The sequence below is a fragment of the Scleropages formosus genome, chromosome 24 (assembly GCF_900964775.1).
Source record: "Scleropages formosus chromosome 24, fSclFor1.1, whole genome shotgun sequence".
Taxonomy (NCBI): domain Eukaryota; kingdom Metazoa; phylum Chordata; class Actinopteri; order Osteoglossiformes; family Osteoglossidae; genus Scleropages; species Scleropages formosus.
The window spans coordinates 17,378,728-17,403,243 of record NC_041829.1 but is presented as its reverse complement, the minus strand read 5'-3'; the positions used below and the strand labels follow the sequence as shown (position 1 = coordinate 17,403,243).

Sequence of the window (24,516 nt, the reverse complement as noted above, 5' to 3'; positions counted from 1 at the left end):
ACAAGTTGGCTATAATGGTGATTTCTTAATCTGAACCAGGCCACCCTGCAACTTTACCTGCCCGTTTAGGTCTTTCCGGGATCACTTCGGCAACATCACAGAGACTCATGGTGAGCAAATTTCACGTATGTCAATCTCTCAGTTGTACAACATTGAAAATATACAAAGCTTACCTCTGCCTACAAAATACCTGTCAGTATGGGAAAATCGGTGAAAAGAAAAGCGCTGGTAGGTCAAATAATGTGAAAGCAAAATGAGGAGAAAGAAAACGTGACACAAGCCGGCACTTCTCCAAAACACGTCATCACAACCATAGGAGGTCGTCCACATGCGCAGGCTGAGACTCGCTTGACATCCCTCTCTGAACGACCGCTGCATGATCTTACATAAGCGCAGAAAACCCCGGGGAGGTCCAACGCAGCTCCGTGTAGAGCTCTCCAGTGGGTACACTTGTGTCCAATTTGCTGACAACAAGAAAGCCATGAGACGGCCTGTATTTTGATACATGGGAGTGAATGCATGAGGCTTGAATTGTACTATGGATCTCTGGTAGACCAAGGTCATACGGGGTCTCTGCTCATAGTAAATGGATGGCCCTTGATCGTGACACGCCTCCCATTCATTCATCGAAGTACGTTGACTTCAGTGTTAAGTTTACCTAAGTAATGTTCTTATGCATAGTAAAAACTGCAGCAGAGACTTGACAGCTCATGAGTCAATAGTGGTGTAAACTGAAAACTTGGGTGACATAAGGAGCAGCGGGAAGCGGATTAAGCTTGCAGGATGCAGACGAAGTTCAATTAACGCTCAGAACGAAAAGCAGGAAATTGAATGTTATATTTACCAGACAATCCATGATAAAGAAACAGGGCTTTAATATATCTGCTACATTAACCAGATTCATGGACTTAGCACAGTATTTAATTAAATCACAATACGGTTCGAAGCATATTCCAAGTATCTGAATAGAAGACACAGAAAATCTGTATAGCCTCGATATCTTTGCAACGGGTCAATACAGCCACCTCCCACAGGAAAATAGGAGAAAGGAGAAAATAACCCTTGCGTGTATGTTTTCCACCGTGCGCGTTCTCTGCAGTACATTGCAATGACATTACATCATCCCCACGATGAAATAATATTTAAAAAGGGGACTTGAACGGAGGTAATACAGCATACAGGACGGAAGATGAAAACACGGGAACATGGATGTGCGAGAGAGGTGGCTCGGTTATGTAGTAAGTGAGCCTCACGGCCGTAGGCTGGGAAGAGGACCATGGAGGGAGAGAGAGAGGGAAGCTGACGGGGGGGAGGCAGGGGAGGGGGGGATGATGCGAGTGCTGCAGTGCCGTAGCGTGGGCAGGATCCCTGACACACCCAGCGACGCTGCGCAGACTCTCATCACACACAGCCTCGCTCTCGCAGAACCAGTGCAGCTACTGTTCCGACCCCACAGAAACTGTCCTCCTCCGGGATGCTCCGCCACACCCTGGAAGGTCTCATAACACACCTTTGCTCAACGTTCTGTTTTTTTTTTTTTTAATTTTAAAATTTTTCAAATGCAGCCATGGCGTGGGTTACCATTGTCGTTGCACATGAAGTCTGGTGTATCAGTTTTAAAAAAAAAAAATAAAAATAAAAAAATTATTTGTAGCAGGGACACATCGCATCCCTCTCATTTTTCCAAGAAGGTACCGCAAAACAGAGACCTGCTCTCTCTCTCTCACTCACACACACACAAACTGCTGCGCTGCACATGCCGTGTCGACAATGTGTCACATCCAGTCGAGTTGTTACTGAGCGACCTTCCCCTCAGACTAAATGCGTTGGGACTGACAAACTGACTTGCAGGAGGTGATGTGTCTACACTAACCTCACAAGATGAACTTGCATTTTCTAATATTACATAACTATAATATTATTAACTACTGCATGTAGCACGTTTCCAGAAGGAGCACATAAACCGATTTAATTTTAATACATTCGTATTTAACCGTTTCGCTCGTGTTTTTCCTAAACGTTACTTAAAATGTGAAGTTTGTATACTAACCTACATACAATGATTTACCACTTATACCGTTGAGTAATTTTTAACAGTATTATTTCAGGGCAATTACCTTGCTTAAGGGTACTGCAGACAGTGCTCCCTTTCTACCAATAAGAAATGTCTTTACCGAAGCGCTTCATAGAGTCTAGCTACAATATTTCCCCTTTTTCTTCTCGATACAGACACCTTGGGCTCTTTATGTGCCAAGTACTAACATGTTTACAAACACGTTTGTTCCAGAAATGCCAAGAACTGCGTTGTTTTGACGTCTGTCGGAGGTCAATTTGACCTTTACTTTTATTTTTAGTCTGTGAATCTTAAAGCCCTTTTTGTCTGTATTCATAAACAGAAACAATGGCACGAGCGAAATGATGTTCGATCAGCATTTTCCTCGTAGGGACATGGGGTTGTGGGGTGGGGGGTGCGTGCGCCGACCGGCGATGCCTGCCAGGCAAAAGCCAGCGGAGCCCAGCGGCTTTGCAGCCCAACAGCAGCCCACATCAGCGCAGCCGCTGCCGCAAGCTGGGCCATTGTTGAAACGTGGGGTCTGGCGGTGAACATCACATCTATCTGCGGTCCCCATCGGCAGCCCTAAGCACAGGGCTTACCGGTCCATGATCAGAGAACAAAGTACTCATTGCAGCAAAGCCAGGGAGGTAATGGAGCGTGATGGAGGTAAACAGAACACAAGAAGCACTTTCAAAGTGAAAATGGTAATATTGCAGCCCTTCTGCGAATAAGCAAAAGCAGCACCGGCATGGAAGTGCCGGCACATGATTTAAATGCCATCTTTTTCTCGGTTAATCCAAACTCTTTTCATGACTTCGATAACTCACGAGAACAGTGTCTTATACAACGCCTGCCTACTCAACCCGATAAGATACTATATATTAAATATTGTACTTCCATGAGCGCTGCAGTGTGAATTTGCCCTGGAGAATGAACGTCAACGGTGTTTCGGCACTGAAGCGTGAATGTGACGCCCCCTGAAGGGCCAGCCAGTAGCATAGTGGTTACAGTGACTGCCTTTGGACCCGCAGGTTCGAGCCTCACCTCAGGCTGTAGTACCCTTAAGCAAGGTACTTACCCTAAATCGCACCCCTAGAAAACAATTACCCAGCTGTATAAATGGGTAAATAATTTTAACCTTAACACTGTAAGTTGCTCTAGAGAAAAGCATCAGCTAAATGAATTAATGCAACTGCATGAACTAAGTAAGAGATTTGTCCGACCTCCCAGGCCAGCCCTTGTTTACAAACAACGCGTTTCCCTAGTTCGGTGATGCCGGCTCGATCCCACACGGATTGGACTACAGCCGCAGTGCTTTTGCAGCAAACGCCCACCAGAAACACTCACGCTCTGGGCCTCGATGCGAGCTGGAAAGGTTGTTTATTTGCTATACGCCGCTATTCGATAGACTCCTGGGTAAACAAAGAGCCTGGTCCACCTTTTCTCTTTTCAGGCTCAAGGGTCTTGAGTGCAACAGGGTGAAAATATTCATCCCAAAAAAGATTTGAGCGAGGGGCTCAGCGGTTTACGTTCATCCTCAAGGAGGGCACTGGGCTCCATATCCATAGGAAACCTTTGTGTGGGACTGTATTTCATGGCACAAAGACAATGTTGCCTAGGGTGTTACGTACTTCATACACTGAAAGGCGCCTATGAACCTTACTGGGTCACAACACAGGTTGCAATTCCTTTATTCCTTCGACCGACTTCCAAAGTGGCTGCTGTTGATTCGCGGGTTTTCCGTATTGAAGAGCCTGCTGTGGGATTACGGGTCATTGTTTCAGCCTATAATGAACGCAGCCAAATAGAGGGGCTTTTCAAAGTACGTGCTAAACCCCCAGAGAAAAGGTGTTGACTGACACAGCACATTACCGCGTTTGCCCTTCTAATCCTTGCAGTATGAAAATGTCAAGATGACCGACTGGGAAGGCCAAAGTTGGACATGTACTAATTACTACCGGAATGTTCTCTAAAATACATGGGCTAGAATACGAGCTCATGGTCAAGACTTGCCTTTCAAATAGCAGTTCCTGTCCGACTGCGGACACTTTAAGGTACGGTCCTGCACTGCCTGCCGTCATTCCCAGCACTTTGATGGAAAAGCGATCCGCCAACCGGCAATTCAGCATCAGAGATCCACAAGTGTTTTCACCGCTTTAGTGTTGCACTACATTGCGTCACGTGCACAGCTGTGGAGCTTTGGCAAAGATGCTCATCTTCCTAAACACACCGCCGTGGCTTTTCTCCACGTGACGTAACGCATTTCAACATAAAGTCATCGCAGGGCAAAGAACGGGCTGGACTCCGTTCTTTTCGTTATGTGCCATTTTAAACGAAAGCACGAGAGGCACTTTGGGACAGACTTAACTTTTGTGACATTAATAAAACAGAGAAACAAGTGGTGGGAAGCAAGATAAAAGCATGACATAATTACAAGACATATTTCGTACAGAGTTTATTCCTTCTGGTAAGATGTAACCCCACAAAATCGATATGAACACAACTCAGGATAACTAACAAATGTAGCAAATGCCAACCTATTACATTTATATATTCAACAAATACACCATACTGACATTGAATTTATTAGTGAAATAAGCTCAGGCCACAGATGTATCTAAGCAATGTTGTGTCATTTTCTTGTCACTTTCATATGCTCTGATGACCATCACACACACTTCGATGCATAAGCATGACACAGCAATATGAAAGAGATATTTTTGCATGTTCCGTACTGCAGGTACAAAACAGGAGCACACAGATTTGTCTAGAAATAATATGTATCAGCATGATGTATGTATTAGACAAGCACGACCCACTTTTATTGTCCAGGTTGGGATCCATTTAAGCTGGTTTGTTCTCGAGGTTATTGCATGGTTAATTTTGGTCGAAATGTTGAAGCGAAGACCGTATCTCCGCTTTCAGTAGCTATTGCACCCTAATCTGCACGTATTTTCCACTATTGCATTTTTTTTGTCCGGTCCCCTGGGCCGAGCCGCCATGGGACATCACAAAAGGGACCCGAGCTCCCAGGATGCTGGGATTTCTCAGCTGTGCTCCACGTCAACTGCAGAACTCCCAGCTCCTCCGCCCCACCAAGGTCAGGTGGCTCACATTTCACACACAAAGCCGTATTAATTACGAGCCATTCCAAACGAACGCGACAACAAACGTGGACCTTTCATAGCTTCCGCAAAAGACTGCGCAGAGCTCCCGCTCGTTCCCATTCAGACAAGCGTGCTACGACAATGCAGTCATTATTTCACTCGTGCGCCCAGCAAGCGAGCGACCGCGCCATTTCCGAGCGTTCGCCAAGTCTTCCGCCCCGATCCTATATGGTCGCGAGTCAACGAGACTCCGCGCCCTAAGCGTTCGCATCTCCGATGAGCATCGGAAAGAGCAGCGATACCAAATGGGAAAAGATTTGAAACAAACACTTACTGATGCCGGGACCTCTGCTCCCTCCTCCACTGCCATTTCTCCTGCAGTTGAGAGCGAAACCCGAGTATTCAATTAGCTACCACTGGATCTGGGAAACACGGGGAGGCTGGGTCGGGGATGGGGGGTTGCTGACATTATGCCCGGGCTAAAAATACCTGCTTGGAAGCAAAGCAAAGAGGAGTTCCGGAGCTTATCTCCACTTCCAGAGAAGTGACAGGAGGACACTACCGCCAGCTCCGGTAAGAACTGACCAAATTAGCCCGGTCCCCTTGTCAACGAACGCCAGCTTTAGCACCGCTGCGACTCATGACAACCTCCGCCGTCCCGGACAGGGTCTCAGCCCCTGGACTTACCATATTTGTAGGCGCTAGTCACTCTGGGCCCATGTAATCATGATACGCAGCGGGGCCCAAAATAGCCGGCGTGGAATCAGACGCTTTGCGAAGGCCCGCTTGGCCTCCCTGGCTGGAGTGGGTCCTGCGTGAGCCTTATTGTCATCCTGCTTATCAGCTCTTTTTCTTTCTCTCCCTCCCTCCCTCCCTCTCGCTCCCTCCCTCCCTCCCCTCCCAGACGGGGCTCTCTCAAGCGTCCGCCGCTATTAGGAGCAAATCAGCCATGCCGGAGTTCGGAGGGGCGGGCGTTCGCAAAGTCAACTGGTCCAGCTTAGCAGGATTTGGGTGCATTTCCCCTGGTATTAAAGGGCTGTGCGGTCTCTGCGTAGCGCCGGCCAGCGCCCCGCTGCCAGACGGCCAGCCTCCCGAAGTTGCTTTGCTGATGAGACGAATGGCATTTCCCCTCCGCCTCCAATCTGATTAATTGAATCTATGCAGACCAATGTAATTCGCCCAGAGCTGCACGCTTGCCAACTCGGTAGATATTGAAGCAACAGGCCGCCGGTACCGCGCCGCAGTTCGGAACCAAGTCCATACACAGCAATGTGAGGGTGCAGGGAGAGCTTAACGCTGTTCTTCGCGAATGTGTTATTACATTTCAAAGGGTCTGGTTCTTGCGAACATTATTAATTACTTTACGTAAGACCTAGGGAGCTATATGAAAGTACATAAGTAACTGGTGGTCTGGGGAATTTTAGAGGGAACTTCTTTGATCGCAGCACTTGTATGGTGCAGTATCTTGGGCTCCAAGACGTTTCATACATTTTTCAATAAAAACCGTTCCGGTGAATCGATGCCGCATGCTGTACAACTATATTTTATATAATTCCAACTTCATATTTGTCATTGCTAGACATTTACATTCATTTATTTAGCAGACGCTTTTCTCCAAAGCGACTTCCAACAAACTCTATGTAGTGTTTATCAGCTCATACACCTTATTCACCGCGGTGACTTACACTGCTAGATACACTACTTACACTGGGTCACTCATCCATACATCAGTGGAATACACTTCCTCTGTCACTCACACACTATGGGGGAACCTGAACAGCATGTCACTGGACTGTGGGAGGAAACCAGAGCACCCGGAGGAAACCCACGCAGACACAGGGAGAAAATTTAGTAAGATTACAAACATTGTGATGTGCAGCTAAGTCTTCCTCATAAAAAGGTCAAGTTCTATTTAATCTCCATAGACGGTTTGCACATAAATGTCCATCACTGTTTTCATGGGATTCTTAAAGCTGCTGACATATAAATGTTCTGTCAACACACTGGGTGAACTTTCCACAACTTCAGCTGTAGCAGTGTATCACATTATTGTTCCTTTATTCTACAAAGACTTGCTTTTATTGTACATGTCAAAATCTAAGCATGGGCTAAGCATGTCAACAAACCACCCACTGAAATTAGGAAACCACCAGAATTGCTGCTGCAGGCCATTAGTCAACAGCTTTTTCTTTGCACCTTAATATGATTGTAGGAAACAGAAAGACGAGGACGTGCCCCTTCAGACTGGGTGCGAAAATGTGTACATCAAAGGAGCAACATCCAAAGACCCTGGAGGACACATGAGTGCAAAAACACTAGCTTTCCGATTTCTTCAGAAGTGTGGCGTAACCATGGCAACAGAACTCGTCCTTATTGCAGAGGAGACGAGAGGCAGGCGCAGCACCAGAATCGGGATCACGTGTCCTCCTCAAAAACTTGCCGGCTGCAAAAGCTGCATCGTACAGCGATAACAGACAGGACTGAATGAATGCCGTGTCGCTGAAATCACGTCAGCGAATGTGCAAAACCACTACTATGATCCTACCAGATAGTTCTAACATGAACATAGAGGAAATCAATGAGCTAAGTGATTCCTTCCTTCCTTCCTTCCTTCCATCCTTCCATCATACTCAGAGGAAGCAGTTCAAGCTCAAATTGTCTTTATTGTCACTTCTCTATATAGCTTGTACGCAGTGGAACGAAATGTCGTTTCTTCAGAGACCACGGTGCAACACAGAACAGGAGTACAGGACAAGAAATACACGGGACAAAAAGGGGCTGTAAACTGAAGGCAGCCGAGCTGTATTTTCATAAATTAGTCAAAGCTGCATATGCAAATGGAAAAAAAAAACTGTCACAAATAATTTTAGCCAGTAATTGTGTGTTCTTCGTTGTATTAAGTCGTATCATTTAAGTATATAATTTAACATGACAACAAAACCTTTTTGTACACATCTGCAAAAGAAAAATGGTTTCTTGCCCAAAATAGACAAATTTAGTTCATTTTTTGTTCACGTGCTCCACGTTAGAACCGTACAGATGTGTTAACGCGACTCTACTGCCACGTTTACTCATGTGCTCTCTTAGAAAGGTACGAACCGGGAGACTCGTCGAAAAGGATCAGGAACGACACACAAAAAGCTCAGACTTCCCCACAGCACGCCACACGAATGCCATGTTTATGCAATAACTCTTCAAGAGCCGGAGAGAAGTGAAAAGAGAAGAGATTCGGAGGCGGGGGCCTTGAACGCGATGATCTCATTAGCGATCCTAAAAATACAGGTATTGCAAGTGCGCCGCAGACAAAAGCAATTTGCGAGGCATCCGGGTGATTAGCCGCAATGTAATTTTCCACGTGGCTGAAGGAAGAAAGCGGAGAGCATGTGGTTTCCCCTCCACGACCCGCCACCACGTGCCACTGCCGTGGGGGAAGGAGCTACAGAGTCAACCCTCACCTATACACCATTTCTACAGGGATTGTGGCCCTTAATTTTTATTTAGTCTCACAACACGATATACTCCATATTTTACATCCTCTTGGTCTATTTGCAGCACTTCCATTTTGAACGTGACTTCTCAATAAATAGGGGGGCGCAATGGGTTGGACTGGGTCTTGGGTCTGAGGTTCGAGTCCCGCTTAGGGTGCCTTGCGATGGACTGGCGTCCCGTCCCGGGTGTGTCCCCTCCCCCTCCAGCCTTACGCCCTGTGTTGCTGGGTTAGGCTCCGGCTCTCCGAATGGGACAAGCGGTTCAGAGTGCGTGTTCGTTCACAATAAATGTATCCGGTCATGCGACACCATCGTTTGAAACCGACAATCAACAATCATGTTAAAGAGATGACAGACACCCCCATGACCTTCCGTGTTCAAGACCGTCATTCGCTCATCATAATTCATTTCCCCCCCGAGTCGATGCTCTGCTGTTTTATTTGCTTAAATTGCATTCGAAGCCAGATAGGCGATGCTTCAAAGAACAGTGTAAAATATGACAAATGTCTGTTTTATGATCCAGATGGGTCAGTATGATGGTGTTTTTCCATCCTCCAGCTGTCCATGCTGCCTTGCTTTAGAAAAGCGCAATGGACTTCTTGCTTGGTTCCTATTTTGAGCTGAGAGAGACAGACAGGAGTTGAAGAGTTAAAGAGGGTGTGCGGCGTGCAGCACGTGGACAGCAGATCCACACGGCTGCTGATGAAGCAAAGCGCTCTGCTTGGCCACGAAGCTCACTCCGGGGAGCTCGACGGGGGGTGGGGCGGTGTGCGGCGGGCAATCAAATCAACGGTCTTATATCAGACCCTGGTGGAGAGTCATTAGCATGACAGCGCACCCCCCTCATGTTCTGCGAATGGGTGCGTCGTGCCACCACTGCAGTGTCTGATGTCACGGCAGCACCTCATGAACAACCCGCCCGAGTCACGCAGCGACGCACGCCATTGGCCGACAGCTCGGGTCCGTACGTTTCACACCCACCGATGCAGAGCGACGCTGCGTGGAAGCGCTAGGCGGTGAGCGGCAGGAGTCGGACGTACGTTCGGCTCTAGGAGATCCGTGCACCGAGAGCTGCCATCTGCCTGCCTGAACTACATTTACATCTACTCATCTAGCTGGCGCTTTTCTCCAAAGCAACTTGCAATTATTTATGCATTTATACAGCTGGGTAATTTTACTAGAGAAATTCAGGGCAAGTACCTTGCTCAAGGGTACTACAGTTGGAAACGGCATTCGAACCTGCCACCCTTGGGACCACAATCAGCAGCTCTAACCACTCCACTACCAGCCACCCCTTTATTTAAATGTCTTAAATAAACCCAAATAGCAGACAGAAGTAGACAACACATTTTTTTCAACCAAAGGGGTACTTTAATAACTAAATAACTAATTATTATTATTATTTGTAAGTTGATTTGTCTTTCTTAATTTAGACTGCCCAGGTGGGGTGGGCAGCCACTGGCACTCAGACCCCCAGAGGTTTTTTTTTTTTTTTTTTTCCCCCCCTCCTCCCTTCCCTTTCAGTTGGGAGTTTTTGTTCCTTTTCTCCATGGCCAGGTGGGAAACTTACAACTTTAATAATTGCATGGATACTGTAATAATTTAATATATAACCAATTACCTATTTGTCTAATGCCTTTGTTCAGCGCACTGTCATTGTGTGAGAAGAAGGCACTATAAAAATAAACTGACATGAGTAAGTACACATGTGTGTTTAAGCAGTAATATTTCTACAAACATAGGTGTATTCAGCTCCATCTTTTTCCACTTTTAAATCACCGCTTCCTAAAAGAAATACTGCTGTAGCGCAGGAAACCTTTGGGCGTAAACAGAGCACCTGATTTGTATTCAGCAGGTAAATGTCAACATGTTGATCCATTAAATAATGTTTTAATGCACGGTGTTTCAAGATGACTGGAGAGGTATTTAAACTGGATTGGCATTTGGTCTCGAAAGCAAACCCATTTCCGGAGCTGTGTTTTCACATATATTTTTAAATTATGTTTATTCCCTAGGGCACTCGAAACAAGGCGTCATCTTTTTTGCCTCCACATGCCCAGATCGCGCGGGGAAGAGGAGGAGGGACGTGGGCTCGAATTTAGTTCTCTGTCCTGCGATACCTTATAGCAGCTTTGGCCTGGTTTGATCAGTGTGTCGCGTTCCAGCTGCCGACCCTCGGGGCGGCCCCAGATGATGCCCCATCCCCACCCCCAGCCCCCCGCACAGAGGGTGCACCTGGCACAGATCTGCGAGCCTCTCTCGTGGGTCCCCTCGCGTTCGGTCTTAGGCTGGCCTGATGCTGAAAGCCCCAAACCACAGACCGCGGTCAGGGACAGGGCGTCACGCGGTGGTCCAGGTGTAGAAGCGGTTCATCAGACCATGCTGAGGCAGTGAAGCACAGCGTCCCGACAACACCCCAACTGTTCTCCCACAGGACGGGCTCATCCATTACACTCATCGCACTGCTCTGGAGTCAGTCTTAACACCTTTCCATGTAACGCTGTTTTTGATGCGAATTCTAGACCCAATAAATCATCGTTTTCTGTATTCACTTAAATAGCAGTGCATAAACATTGTGACTGCGGAACAATTCTTAATGATACTATATAATCACTGCCATGTATGAGGTGTCAGATAAAACAGATGTAATCCGCAAAAGCAAATGTGCAGCTATAAATCATAATCACCTTATGAGAATTAACAAAAGGTTGGAAAGCGAGTGCCGAGGATGAGATAGTCAGGTATAACAGACCCCGCAGGCAAATCCTTTGTGCCATAGGTCCGGGAGACAGCGAGATTCACTCTTCTGCAATACGACCCCGATTACAATAGCTGTGGGGTGAGTTCTAAGCCGTCGTAATGTCACCAAAAGCTCCACATTTTACTCTCTTTTCTACCCCTAATACTCCTCAAGTGAGAGCCATGCTGGTAAAAAGACAGACGAGATAATTAAGTAAAGTCCTGAATTGCTTTAAAAGTTAAATAAGTGGAGTGACTGGCAGTGATTTTGGAAAAAGGAGTCTTATCCAAATCGTGGAATTCCAGTGGGATTAAATGGTAATAGAAATGTGTCTGTTATCTCGGTACGCCGGTCCTTTCCAGAAGCAGCCATATATAAACAGTTTTAGGGCAAACCCAGACCCCTCCATTGTACTAAATGTCCCCAAGTATGTCTTTTGGGATTATATGCATTTCAGCTCAAAGTTCCCCCTGGACCTCTCATTGAGCTCAAAATTAAATGACCATTTCCAATCATTTACTAAACCAAATTTTATCCCCGTGTTCTATGATGATTTTCTTGAGCTAAAGACTCCTTGGATCAATACAGTTTGCACATTGTGCGTCTGGTTCGGATACGAGCCTCCCGAGGGCTCAATTGGAGAGTGAGGGGGACGCTGACGAGCCATCTGACCGCATGTCTCTCGACAGCCGTGCGCGGTCCCGGAGTGACACTACAGTTCTTTAAAATTTCCCTTTCTCATAACTGCTATAGTTCTCTCTCAATAGCAAGCCAAAAGAGACCAATCGAAAGGTAAAGCAATAATAATAATAATAGTGATAGTAGTGTAAAACATTACTAAACTAAGCATTTGAAGACCTGGGTTTTTTTTCCCCCCAAATTTTTTTTTAATTATAAATTCAGATTATTTCCTCTCCTTTTGAATAAGACTTTACAAATCACAGTATTTGGTTTCACAGAAGGATCTCCTTTTATTCGTGTAGCGGACAGCACACGCAGGCCTGGAGAAAGACAACGCCCCAAACGCACGCCGCGGAACATGCGAACCGATAAATTACGTCTGGAGCACAACTGCATGTGTGGCAAACTTGGCTCCCGCGAGATACACAGATGGCTGTCCTTACGGTTCACCTGCCAATTCGGGTCTCCAGATTGCATTAAATGCTATCCACAAACCCCTGGGGGGGCATTATGTGGAATGTCACCTCTGAAAAAAATTTTTTTTATATACATATATATTTGAACAGAATTATAATCTTCTATAATTTAATAATTTTATGAACTGAAAAGAGTACACTAGATGTGCAGAAAAACACACACACACACAAAGTTTGGACCCTGGAGATCTTCTGCGCTCACATTAAAATCCTTAGCATTATTGTGAGCAAAACACATTTTCACAGCTAATTTTACTCTCACTTGAAATGAGGACACCAGTTTATGTAATATTTCCCTTCAGGAATGTCAGTCGACGAGCTTTAATGTCATCTCGCAAACGCAGGGTCACAAAGTGCACGACGACACGCATCGTGGGTGCGGAACGAGGGGACGAGGAGCGATACCCCTGCTACGAGAATCCCTCCCTTTACCCCGTTTCACCGCGCTTCTCGTACTTTTCCGAAACTGGCGAGGGCTTCGGGAAAGTCTGGCGCGGTGACGCCCTCCATCGACGCTCAAGCTGATCCTCAACCTCTCATCCGTTGGCCTCTTTTGGCACGGCATCATTGCAATTAGGACACGCCGTTTCATTCCGTAAAGCTTTCCATTACAGCGACGCGGTCTTGGGTTGACGGCGGAGCACGACGACTGAGTTCGTGCCAAAATACCGCACTCCTGCTAACTGTTACTTCTTCACCGCTCAAAGCGAGAGCGCCGGTCTTTTATTAGCTCATGTTTCCAGGTGCTCGTACTGTAAGCATATGCATGTGAACAGACCATTTCAGCGATGTTTATGTTTTACCATACTGGAGAACTGGACACGTTTTAACATAAACAAATCTGTCCAGAAGCCATGTGGAGGGAACGTGTCTCCCCCCCCCCCCCGCCGACCACCACCACCAACCATCCCTGCGCTCATATTACACCAACATACAGTCCCTGCCACCCTTGTTGGAAGGAGGTGTAGAGCAACCGGGCTTTTGACACGACGTGTTCCTTTAAACAGCGCTTTCGAGAGCGCGGCAGGAACGAGGGGGCAACCGAGACAGACGCGGTCCTTCTGTTTAAGACGGCGAGCGAGGAGAGAGAGATTGACCGCGTGAGGATGGACGGCCGGACTGCGACGGCGTACCGCTGCGGAAGCGGGCTGCTCGTCGACCTGTCTCGGTCGCTACGCTGACCCTTGACCGGACGCAATGAACCCAACCTGCATACCGTACCCAGAGCTTTACGACGAATAAAATAAATCGCCCTACTCACCCCCCCCCCCATCCACGCCACTCCACCCCACCCCCTAAACCAGCTTCGAGCCAAGAGACATCGGAGATAAAATCAATACAGAGCTTGAAATAAACGGCTCTCGCCCGAGTGTCTTTGGCAGGTGTAAGACAAGAAGGTCCAGGATATGACACGACATGCTCATTCATTCACATCTGTCCGTCTGACGCTCGTACCGAAAGCAGCTTTCGGGGCCAGTCAGGACAAAGGATGGATACGAGGGCTTCGGATGACCACAGGGCATATAGTAGTACTGGGAACAACGGCCAACAAATGAGAACAAGAACTAAACGAGGAACAGTAATCAGTTCCAACAGCAATGAATTAACGCACAGATAAAAGCGTGGTAAAACAGAACATCTAACTACAGCTCAACAATAACTAAAGGAATTAACCCACCGCCTTCTAAGTGCAGTGAAAATCCGGAATAATAGGGTATATTATAAGCTCGTGAGAACCTAATTAGACAGGTACCTGTTGTCTGGATTATACACCCCGCCTCGTATCGTAGACCGATCTCAGACTTCTCAGATCTTCCCTTCTAACAACTGATAGCTCCAGGGCCGCAGATGCAAATTAGGTCAACGCTGCTGCTGCTGCTTGGGTGCTCAGCGCAGCTCAGCACAATTCGCACGCCGGCCGAGTCCCGGCATCGGTACCCGCGGTAGCGGCCTGCGGCTCCTCCTGAGCCTCGGGGAGCAGGGGGAGATAAATCATCGCGCGCTCCATGCGAGTCGCCGTCGCTGTTGGGCCGTTTCTGCTCGCCTTCCCAGCATCCTCCACGGCGGGTACGAGTCAGGATAAAGGCGTGCGCCCTCGGAGCGGCAGCGTTACCTGAAGGGGCATTCCTAGCGGATGTTGGGTACCCGTCAGCCTCTCGCCACGACCCTGGAGCACCAGGGCAGCAGGGTCAAGGTCCTTCAGCGGCGCTTCGGATAGCAGCGCCGCACCGGAGCGCTGACCGTCAGCCGATCATCAGCGCAAGTAAGGGGAGGGGATGAGCAGGACATCCACATGGCACCCATCCGAACGTCCAGAGCGACCGGGCGAGCGGGAACGGGAGCGTGCTGGAAGGACGCGACCTTGGTCCGGGGTGCTGCCTCGTGAGCGTCCGGAACGGTTCGAGAGGGGTGCAAAAGGAGACGGGAGGCCTTCGCTCCTGCTGCCGCACAGAGCGCCCCCCGCAGTCAGGGCATCGTGATTGGTTTCGGTGTAAGCGTGTGACGAAACTCGGGTTGCCGCCTGCCTAACAGGCCCTGCATCCTCAGCGGTGCGGTGCGGTGCGGTCTACCCCCTTCCCCCCACCCCCTACCATCTCTCCCACACGTCCCCCCCCCACCGCATTCCTCCCACAGAGAGCAGTACAAAAAACGGGGGCGGTCCGTTGACCCTCCAGCACTTGTTTTGGACGTGCTATTATTTAATCATCCACCTGAAAGCACTAATTACCCAGAGTGCCGCACTCTGTCAAACAAGGCCTGGCGTCACCATTCTGGGAAACACTTCCGCCGCTCTCCCCACTGGTCTGTTACAGATGGTGTATAAATAGCACGGCGCTCAAAGGCACCTGTCCGGCGAGTTCACCTTGCGAAGCACCCAACAGAACTTCCTGTGAGGCGCCGCACGACAGGCAGGAGGGCAAAGAGGCGAATCGTAACCCGCGAAACATTACACAAATAGGCAAATGGGGGGGGAGAACGCAGAAAGGCAGCTATTCAGAAGATATCCCAGCATGCAGATGTTGCCACGCATCACATTTACGTTATATTTTACATTTACTCATTTAGCCGACACTTTTCTCCAAAGCGACTTACAATATTAAGGCACCTACAATTACATAACCCTCTACACAGATGGGTAATTTTACTGGAGGAATTTAGTGTAAGTACCATAATCAAGGGTACAACAGCTGGAGGGGGGATTCGAACCAGCAACCCTTAGGACTAAAACCAGCAACTCCACTACACTACCAACTCACCCTGCCAAATACTACGTTGTGCCAATATCTTATCATCTCAAACGTGCGCAACACATCAAGACATCGTTCTTAAGATTTGTTTTATAGTTCAGTGAGAGTTTGTGTGTTAATATACTGTATATGTTTATCTATATAATATACTGTATATAATACAGCAGAAGAATTGCACTTTGGCCACAAACAGACTAACTTGTGTTATTCAAACAACTATTCCGGACAGTGGCGTGTTTTTTGATTTGTTTTTTTTTTTTTTTCCCCCCAATGAAAGTACCAAAATTCACCATCTGCTAAACGATTCACATCAATATGAAACCATCTGCCGTTTTATCACGAGGACATTCCTGTCTCGAACCACGACACGATCGACAGATTGAGTGAGATCGCTTGGCATCACCCATCACGCAGGACTGAAGGCAAATGCGGATGTACAATGTGATGCCGTCACCTTAGGACCTGGCAAAGGGACCCCGTTGCCATAAGACCCAGTAGCAGAGTGGTACAACCTGGTACGGGAATGCGGTCACAGAACAATCTAGCAAGGGAGTTCCGTACTCTGATGCCCCTGGCGTGCGGCGGAAAGGCGTCCCGATACCACCACCACCACCACCACCACCGGTGAGCGATGAACACAGAGCAGCCCACTGCTTTGTGTGCCACAAACCCCCACACCAATACTGCGAGGATGGGCCCCGTTCGTTACGCTTGACCACCGATGTGCGCCGGACCGCATTTGCAGCCTAGAGCAGGAGCCCGCGGTCGAGCTTTAGCAGGTGCTCCGGAGGCCGCAAAAGCGCACCGCAGAACCGTCCCTGGTGACGACACCCTAATAACGCATTGATCCCCGTTTTCAGCACGGAGCTGTCGTCCCACAAATTTACGCACTCGTTTGCACCGCTTGCACAACAATACGCAATTAAACATTTTCCCCACGTAGCAATGCTGGAAAGCAGGCAGCTTTGTGCGTTTCGACGTGATTTATGAGGGTGGCGGGACGATGGCGTGAAGTCCACACGAGTGCAGGACCGAGAACAGCTGAAGCATCACGGTGGCAGGCGGGGGGGGGGGGGGGGGGGGGGGGGGCATGGGGCACACACTGCGGTAACCCCCTGCTGCGTCCTCAGGGACGCAGTTCCTGTGAGTGGGAGCAGAATGACAGCACGGGAGACCCGAGTGTGTGTGTGTGTGTGTGCGCGGGGGTGCATGGAGAACACAATAGAGACAATGGGAGAAGTGAAGCTCCAGGGCTCAGCCTTAAACACGGAGGGATTAATGCTGGCGCGTGGAGGGTTTCGCGGAGGGGGTGGCTGCTGGGCACCCGCACCTCCCCCCCATTCACCCTCCCTACACACACGCAGGAGGGAGTGAGGCGTCAAACTGGAACAAGCTGTTCAAGAACACTCAAATGGTGGGGGGGTGTCGGGGGGGATATGTGGGAGTCGCACTGGGTTTAGGAGTCGGGGGGGGTGAGCGAGGCCAGATGGGTGGGGAGCCTCCTTCCATGAATCCGTTAACTGCTCCCAGCACAAAACAAGCCCCCCCCCCCCCCCAACTGCTGTGGTGCCCCAGTGAGAATCTCCCATCACTCTCTATTGCAAAGCATCTGTCATCACCCTCTGCCACCGTCTCATCCTTCCTGCCCTAACCAGTAGCACCAAGGGTTTTGAAACCCAGAAAATTCTAGAAGAAATCAGAACCAACGAACACACTTCTGCTTTCCTTATTTATCATCAAATTCGACATTCCACACACTTTACAAATCTGAATCTTTATAAACTTTAAGTGAAGGCACTTCATTACCATGCATCTTACACTTATTTTTATAGATCGTTTTATCTGGATTCCTGCACAGTTTGACAAATATTACACACAAATTTTAATTTAAAATGTGATATCAGAATATTACAGTCTGTTGCCTTGAGATGGACTGGGGTCCTGTACGGGGTGCATCCCACTTCACACCAGTGCTTCCAGGATAGGTTCTGGACCCTTGCGATCCCCGACTGGATGAGTGGCTATTGACAGTTACGCACAGATACACACTAATTTTGCATCTTCTCGATTGCCAAACCAGTGCTTGTCGGGGTGTAAACTAAAACTATCCCTCATAGCATGTACGATGCGTTAACCGTCATTTTTTTTCTGTATTTCACCACCCATGCTGCCCTGCAATTCGGCGAAGTTCTCAACGTAACGTGCAGGAACTAAGCACGCCAAATCAAAGTAATGAATCTGCTCAGATATCCACCATAGAGATGCATGTGAAAGTCAAGGACAGAGAAAATAGACCCTATGAAGGACGGTCAAGACCTTCGTCACGTGATCTGAAGAAAGTTCTGGAAGACAAATGATGCCATGCAGCATGTAGGAGTAGCTGAGTAGTCGGCCCCCCCCCGCCGCCATCCAAGCGCAGACAGACAGACAGACACTTATGTAGAATTTTTTTAAACTGCTTTTTAAATATTTCACACACCACCTCCAAGGCTATTTTCAGATTTCCAAGGCTGTGTGATTAAAGTTTGCGCTGCTCAAGTTAGGTGGACGATTGGAGGGGAAAAAAAAGACGACTCCAATTTCTCACATTTGAAAGTTCTATTTCCAGAATCACATGTGTCATAGCTGCAGGGTTATTTAAAAAAAAAAAAAAAAAAACTATTATTAGACCAGTGATTGATCACTACTATGATGTGTTCTTCCTTGAAATCCAGGACCCAGCAGGCGAAAGCTGTGAACTCATCCAACACCAAGTAAGACTGCGTAAATGTGAGACAGGGAAAGAGCACGAGGTGTGTTTGTGTTCAGCGCCTCATCCTGTAAGTAGTGCACATTAACAGTGACCTGTGGTGCTGAACTTTCCTACATCCCTAACATACTCTACATATTAAGCAACTTAATTTTTTTTTTTTTAAACCATTTGTACAGCTGGGTAACTTTTACTGCATCAATTCAGGATAAGTACTCACTCAAGGGCAGTACAGATGGAGGGGGGATTAGAACCTGTGACCTTCGGATTCAAAGACAGCAGCTCTAACCACTACGCCACCAGCTGCACACATAGCATATAAATAATTACCCCACTGAAACACTCTGGGGGTCTTCAGCCCATAAAAGTGATACTGAATCACACATTTATTCATTTAGCTGATGCTATTCTCTAAAGCAACTTAATGTTAAGCTTCTTACAATTATTTACCCATTTGTACAGCTGGGTAATTTTTACTGGAGCAATTCAGGGTAGGTATGTTGCTCCAGAGTCCTACAGCGGTGACATTTAGGTCCAAAGGCAGCAGCTCTAACCACTAGGGTACCAGCCGTCCCACACATCTGACATGCTGGTTTGCGTGTGGAAGAACGATGCTAAATGAAGTGAATTTCCTCTTCGAGCCAGAGCAAGCGGTCCTAGTGCGACGTCAAAGAAACGAAAGACGCTGCTGATGTCAGAAAAGAAAAGATTCACTCGGATGTTAATGGGCGAGAGGAGGAGGACTGTGCTCGGAGCCACATGATTTCTTGGTGGTGTTTTGTTTTACTACGGTCACCACGTGGCTTCCTTCCCGCCGGGGGCCCGGTGCCAATGAGGAGTATCAGTCTTTTTCGGTGCCAGGGCAAAAGGCTGCAGACATCATCTCTGTGCCCAACGGAAAGCCCCGGAAGGGTTCCCACACACCAGCTAGCGGCAAGGAAACCCCAACGGGCCTTTAGACGTGTGCGAACGAGAACAGAAGGACACGTGCCAAGAAGAGTACATAGGATGCCGCCCCGGACGGCGGTACGGATTCCACCATCGTCCGATGAATAGCGGGACACGCAATACAGGCTGTTTTCAGAGGGGCGGAGGAAGGGCAGCGGAGGCATTCGTCGCCACGGTTACCGATCCCCAATTGTACAGCTGGGACGGAGCGGTCAAGCGGAGGAGGTCTGGGACCAGGAACGAAAGGCTGACCGCGAATTCGCTGTTCCGCGACCGGGGCCCACGGACAAAGGGCCGCGCGGCGTTTCACCTTCAGCCGACCTCTAAGGGGCGGCGGTGGACACGGCCCGCTTTCCTGGCGAGCTCTCGAAAGGCCGAGCCAACCGGACGAACGAACGCTCGGACGGAGAGCTCCACGCGCCGCTGACCTTTGGGAGCGAACGACCGCGCGGCTCCTCTCACGTGCCGCGGCACGGTTAGCTCACGGATCCCGCCCCGGAGCGCGTTTCGGCCAATCGGCAGTCAGCTTCGCGGGACCCGTCCGACCGTACAGCAATCGATACGCACGAAACATCATCCCTGCAGCAGGCCTTCGCAGGAAGCCGTTTGGGCGTCATTCATTTCCATCCCCGGCCCCTCCCCCTGCCCCTCCCCCTCCCCTTCACTTCGCTACGCTTATCGCCAACGTATGATCACTGAACAGAGAGAACGCGGTATCGGTAACACGCAGGGGTCATTTGAACGGTGCGAGAGCAGCAGTCGCCAAGGGTGCGGACGCGTCCCCCCGGCCAGCAGCCAACGCCACGCACGTACAGACGCCGCACCCCCCCCACCCAGAATTTTTGCACTGCTTTTCACGGCAGTAAAAGGAAAAGGTAAACAAATAAGAACAACGTAACTGAGCACATCCAGGTTACGGAAATGAACCAGCAGTAAGTTCCCGAGGGCCGCGGACGGACGGACGGCGACCCCCCCCCCATGTCACCGGGAACCTGCCCCACGGTACCTTGGGGGTTTCGGCACCAGTGTTGCTCCACAACAGTGACACACAAGGAAGGCATTTATCTGCATTGGCGGAACAAAGACCACAGTGGGGGGAGGGTGGATGGTGGAGTGTGGGGGGGGGGGGCAGCTGGAGGAGACGACACACATTCAGCTATTGTACCTGCGGTGCTTAAGACCGTCTCGTTTTTGCGCATGCGAACGAGCAGACATAAGCTTCGAACCCTGAGTTACAGTTGCAGGAGGGGAACAAAAAGACGTGTTCTGAATCATGGGGAAGGGGGGGGGGGGGCTTGGGAGGGGGAAACAAGTGAGGCGTATCGCACGCAGGCAGGTGGAGGCCTCCCATCTGCCCTCCATCGCGACCCAGAATGCCGGTCATGGAGCAGGGGTACGAGATGGGGGGGGGAGGGTGCTCAGCGACGCCCGCAAGGTTTATGAGCTTGGGGGCGGGTGGAAGGGTCTCTAATGGGGGTCCCCAGGGGTCCATGCCCGGGGCCAGCTTGAGCCCCCTGCGGATTACTCACACACGCACAGAGCTGCGCTGCCCACGCCTCCCCCCAGCACCGCATAAAGATAAACGACAAAACACAACGACACGACAGACTCTTATTTTACTCTAGTCTGTCCCATGCTGTGCCTCTACAAGAAATCAATACACCGTCTAATAACACCTCATTTACGTAGAGCACATGAACGGCATCCAGGTTTCACCTTGATTGGCACACAGGTAATTCCCAGCACTAGAGGACTTAGCAGGTGCTTGGATGCATTTATTTTCAGGCATGTTTTTCCCATTTTCTCCACCCAGTTTCTTATCTTCATACCTCTAAGTAGCATTCAGAAATATGTAATGATAAAAACGTAAATCAACAAGCTATACGGCCAAACGTGCCAGGAAACGGGAACGTTCGGTGACTATCCTGACTGATCGATAAAGGTGGCGAACAAAGACGTGACTGACAAGAGGTGAAAATGTACATTCCCCCCCGTACGGATGTCAAGCAAAATTCAATCTGCTCCAAAACGCAAGACATGGAACACAAAGAAACCACGTTGGCATTTTAACTACTTCCCAAGAAAGGGGACACTGCGGAGCTCATTCTTGCCCCGTTTGAAAGTCAAACCCTGTTCGCGCGCCGCTGCCGTGACTGCAGCCCACGCTGCTGCCGCCGTTGTGGTTTTACACAGGTGAACACCCCCCGTGCGGAGCAGGGCATGAGGCTGGGGGCCGCGGAGCGCGTTAACCCCCCAGACAAAGGAATTTAGAGCGCTGCCGAGTCGCTGCAAGCCTGCCTTCGTCCCTGGTGCGCGCATATGTGTGTGTGTGTGTGTGTGTGTGTGTGTGTGTGTGTGTGTGTGTGTGTGTGTGTGTGTGTGTGTGTGTGTGTGTGTCTCTCTCTCTCAGAGACGAGACAAAGGAATGCAGCACTGGGAGCACTTGCTCCTCAATACCTTCTTCTTGAGATCCCGCGACCGCTTCCTCGTCTTCCTCTTCCTCTCCTTCTCTCTCTCCTTCTCCTTCTCCTCCTCTGCCGCATTGAGGTCCAAATCCGCTTTCTTCTTGAGCTGCGAGGCTGCATGAGCCATGGTGGAACGCTACCGCTGGGGGGGCACTTGGGTATCCTCGGGAAATAGGGTAACTGCACAAAAAAACGAAGGTGAGGGATCCTTGTACGGGCGAGCGGAGAAAAGAACTCCCTCGCTTCTCTATATCATCCACCGCAAACTGGCCAGCAGAGAGATGCCGGGGCGTAGCATCATCAGCACCAGTTTCTACGGAGACCGCATCCTTTCTTGGGTTGATTCCCTCGTGCTCCTCCAGACCCCACCTGAGCCCATCCCCACACAATGCAGCCAGTGTGAAGGATGAGCGTAAATGCAAGGGGAGAGAGAGAGAGAGAGAGAGAGAGAGAGAGAGAGAGCGAGCAAGAGAAAGAGAGAGAGAGAGAGAAAGGGGGGGGGGGCAGCTGGGACGAGGGGGGCGGTATTACGGCTCTATCCGTTGCCACCAGCTGGAAGTGCCTAAGTGAGGGCAGGAAGGGTGGGGGGGGTGTGGCTGGTGGTTGGTGGTGGTTGGGGAGGGGGGGGGGTTCTGACAAGATGCTCCTCATGGGGCTCCTGTTCAGATACGAACGTCTGTGGAGGGACAGAGGACCGTGAGATATGAGCTGAGCATTGGCTCGTATCTTCGGGGACCATCTGCAAGCTGCTTCGAAGCATCCCCACCACCCCCCCCAAACAAGAATGAGGGCAAACAGTCCAGCTGATTGTGGTTAAAATGTAGGCAAGGAAATGGGTCTTGTACCCTGAGCTGCGGTAAATCCACATTCCGGGGGATGGGGGGGGAGGTGAAGAGCAGGACGGTGCATTGGTGTCACACATCCGGCTGATTGCCGCTCGAAGGAGGGATGACTCGTGTTTCGCTGTAAATGTAACGACTTTAGCAACAAGTTAGCACCGCATGTCACGGTAAAGAGGAAAAAAAAAAAAAAGGCACCCTTGTGTGTCAGACCCCGCCCTCCCACAGTCCCACCGAGCTTCAGCACCACGGAATCGGGCCAGAGACCGCAGAGAGAGAATATTAATGAGGGACGGAGAAGCCAGGCTCACAGCGAGCGTCGGAGGGAAGGACGAGCAGACCTCGCACCCCGGCAGCCGCCCTTCCGACGCCACCCGGCAACAAACCGCGGGGGTCGAAGGCAGCAGTTTCTGGAAGGAACACCAGGGAAAGGTGGCGGAAAGCGAGGACCGCTGGATCAGCACGCCACATGGGTGCTGATGAATATCAGATTTGTTGCTAGGCAAACAGTGGTGTTGGGGAGGGGGGGGTCTGGAGAAATGAGAAAAGCCTGTACCAGATGGTTTTTTTTTTCCCCCCCCCCATTTCACGCCATGGATCCAAGGACACGCCAAAAGGAGTCCACCTCAAAAATCGAAACGAAACAGGCTCCCGTTTCAAACCGAAAGACAAGAACGATGCAGAAGGACGCCCAACCAAGAAGTGCCCAACTGAAGGAGAAACTCGAAAGGTCCACAGCGACGTCCCTCGAAGGAAGCGTGTGGAAGCGGTGGTGGATGTAAATGTCACCGGTGAAGGATGAGTGGAGATCAGCCTCCTTGAGATACTGCTGAAGGGAAACTAACAACTTGTGTGTGTATGTGAAAGAGAGAGAGTGCCAGTTCTCAGCATGGCCTGAAGAGACCTTGTTCCAGCTCACATCATCCTCTCCGGGACGAGCTCCTCCAAAAAGGACTCGGCAATCACGCGGCCGGATGGTCGAAGCTCTCGCCGCCCTCAGCGAGGGGAAGGTGCGCCGACAGGGGAACCGCCACGAGTTCCGTGTACGCGGCTCCTCTTGCCGAGACGTTTGGGACAAAACGTATTTCACGCTTTTGTTTTAGTGGACAACAAAATGGGCCACAAATGGGAGCAACTGAGCTGCTCAACAAACCCAACACCAGAGCAGAAGTAATGAAGAAATACAACGTTACAGTAACACTGAATACTTCGGTCACGGTCACATACCGGGGTGTGATGCTCTCCTCGGTCTCAGCCCTTCAGTGCTACACAGAAGTAATTCAATGGATGGTGTTTTACCTCACTTTACCTCACTTTGCATTTCCCTGGCCAACGAGGGAAACCAGCATTAACACAGGTATCGTACTACAAGGTCATTAAACCATTAAAACCATGCGAACCATCATTAAACCAGCAGGAAAGACCACCAACCTGGAGTAGGCAAAGCAGAACAACAAAAAGTGTTGTATATGACAGAGAACAAATTAGAAAAACTATAACAATTACAACAATTTAAAAAAAAAAAAAAAAAAAAAAAAAACCTAGCTAAATATAGTAACCTTATATGGGGCACCAGGCGGTCAAGCAGTAAAGAGTCGTCACTTTGCAATAGAAAAACCTCGGTTTGAATCACACCTCCTGCTGTAGCATCCTTGATCAAGGTATTTACCATGAACTGATACAGTAAAAATTACCCAGTTGTATAAATGGGTTAAAAAA

General features: G+C 49.3%; 1 protein-coding gene across 15 annotated transcripts in view; it reads right to left on the bottom strand.

The window, feature by feature from the left end:
• ank3b (ankyrin 3b) overlaps positions 1-22,373 on the bottom strand; it is an 85,640-nt gene extending 63,267 nt beyond the window's left edge. For 5 of the 15 annotated variants that reach the window (XM_018760993.2, XM_029248908.1, XM_018760994.2 and 2 more), the window contains exon 1: positions 21,951-22,364. In XM_018760993.2, the coding sequence (XP_018616509.2) occupies positions 21,951-22,085 (135 nt within the window). In that variant the 5' untranslated portion in view covers positions 22,086-22,364. Of the gene's footprint in view, positions 1-21,950 lie in introns of all 15 variants that reach the window. The other 10 variants (XM_018760988.2, XM_018760990.2, XM_018760992.2 and 7 more) reach the window with 3 other exon arrangements.
• Between the last annotated feature and the right edge of the window lie 2,143 nt (positions 22,374-24,516).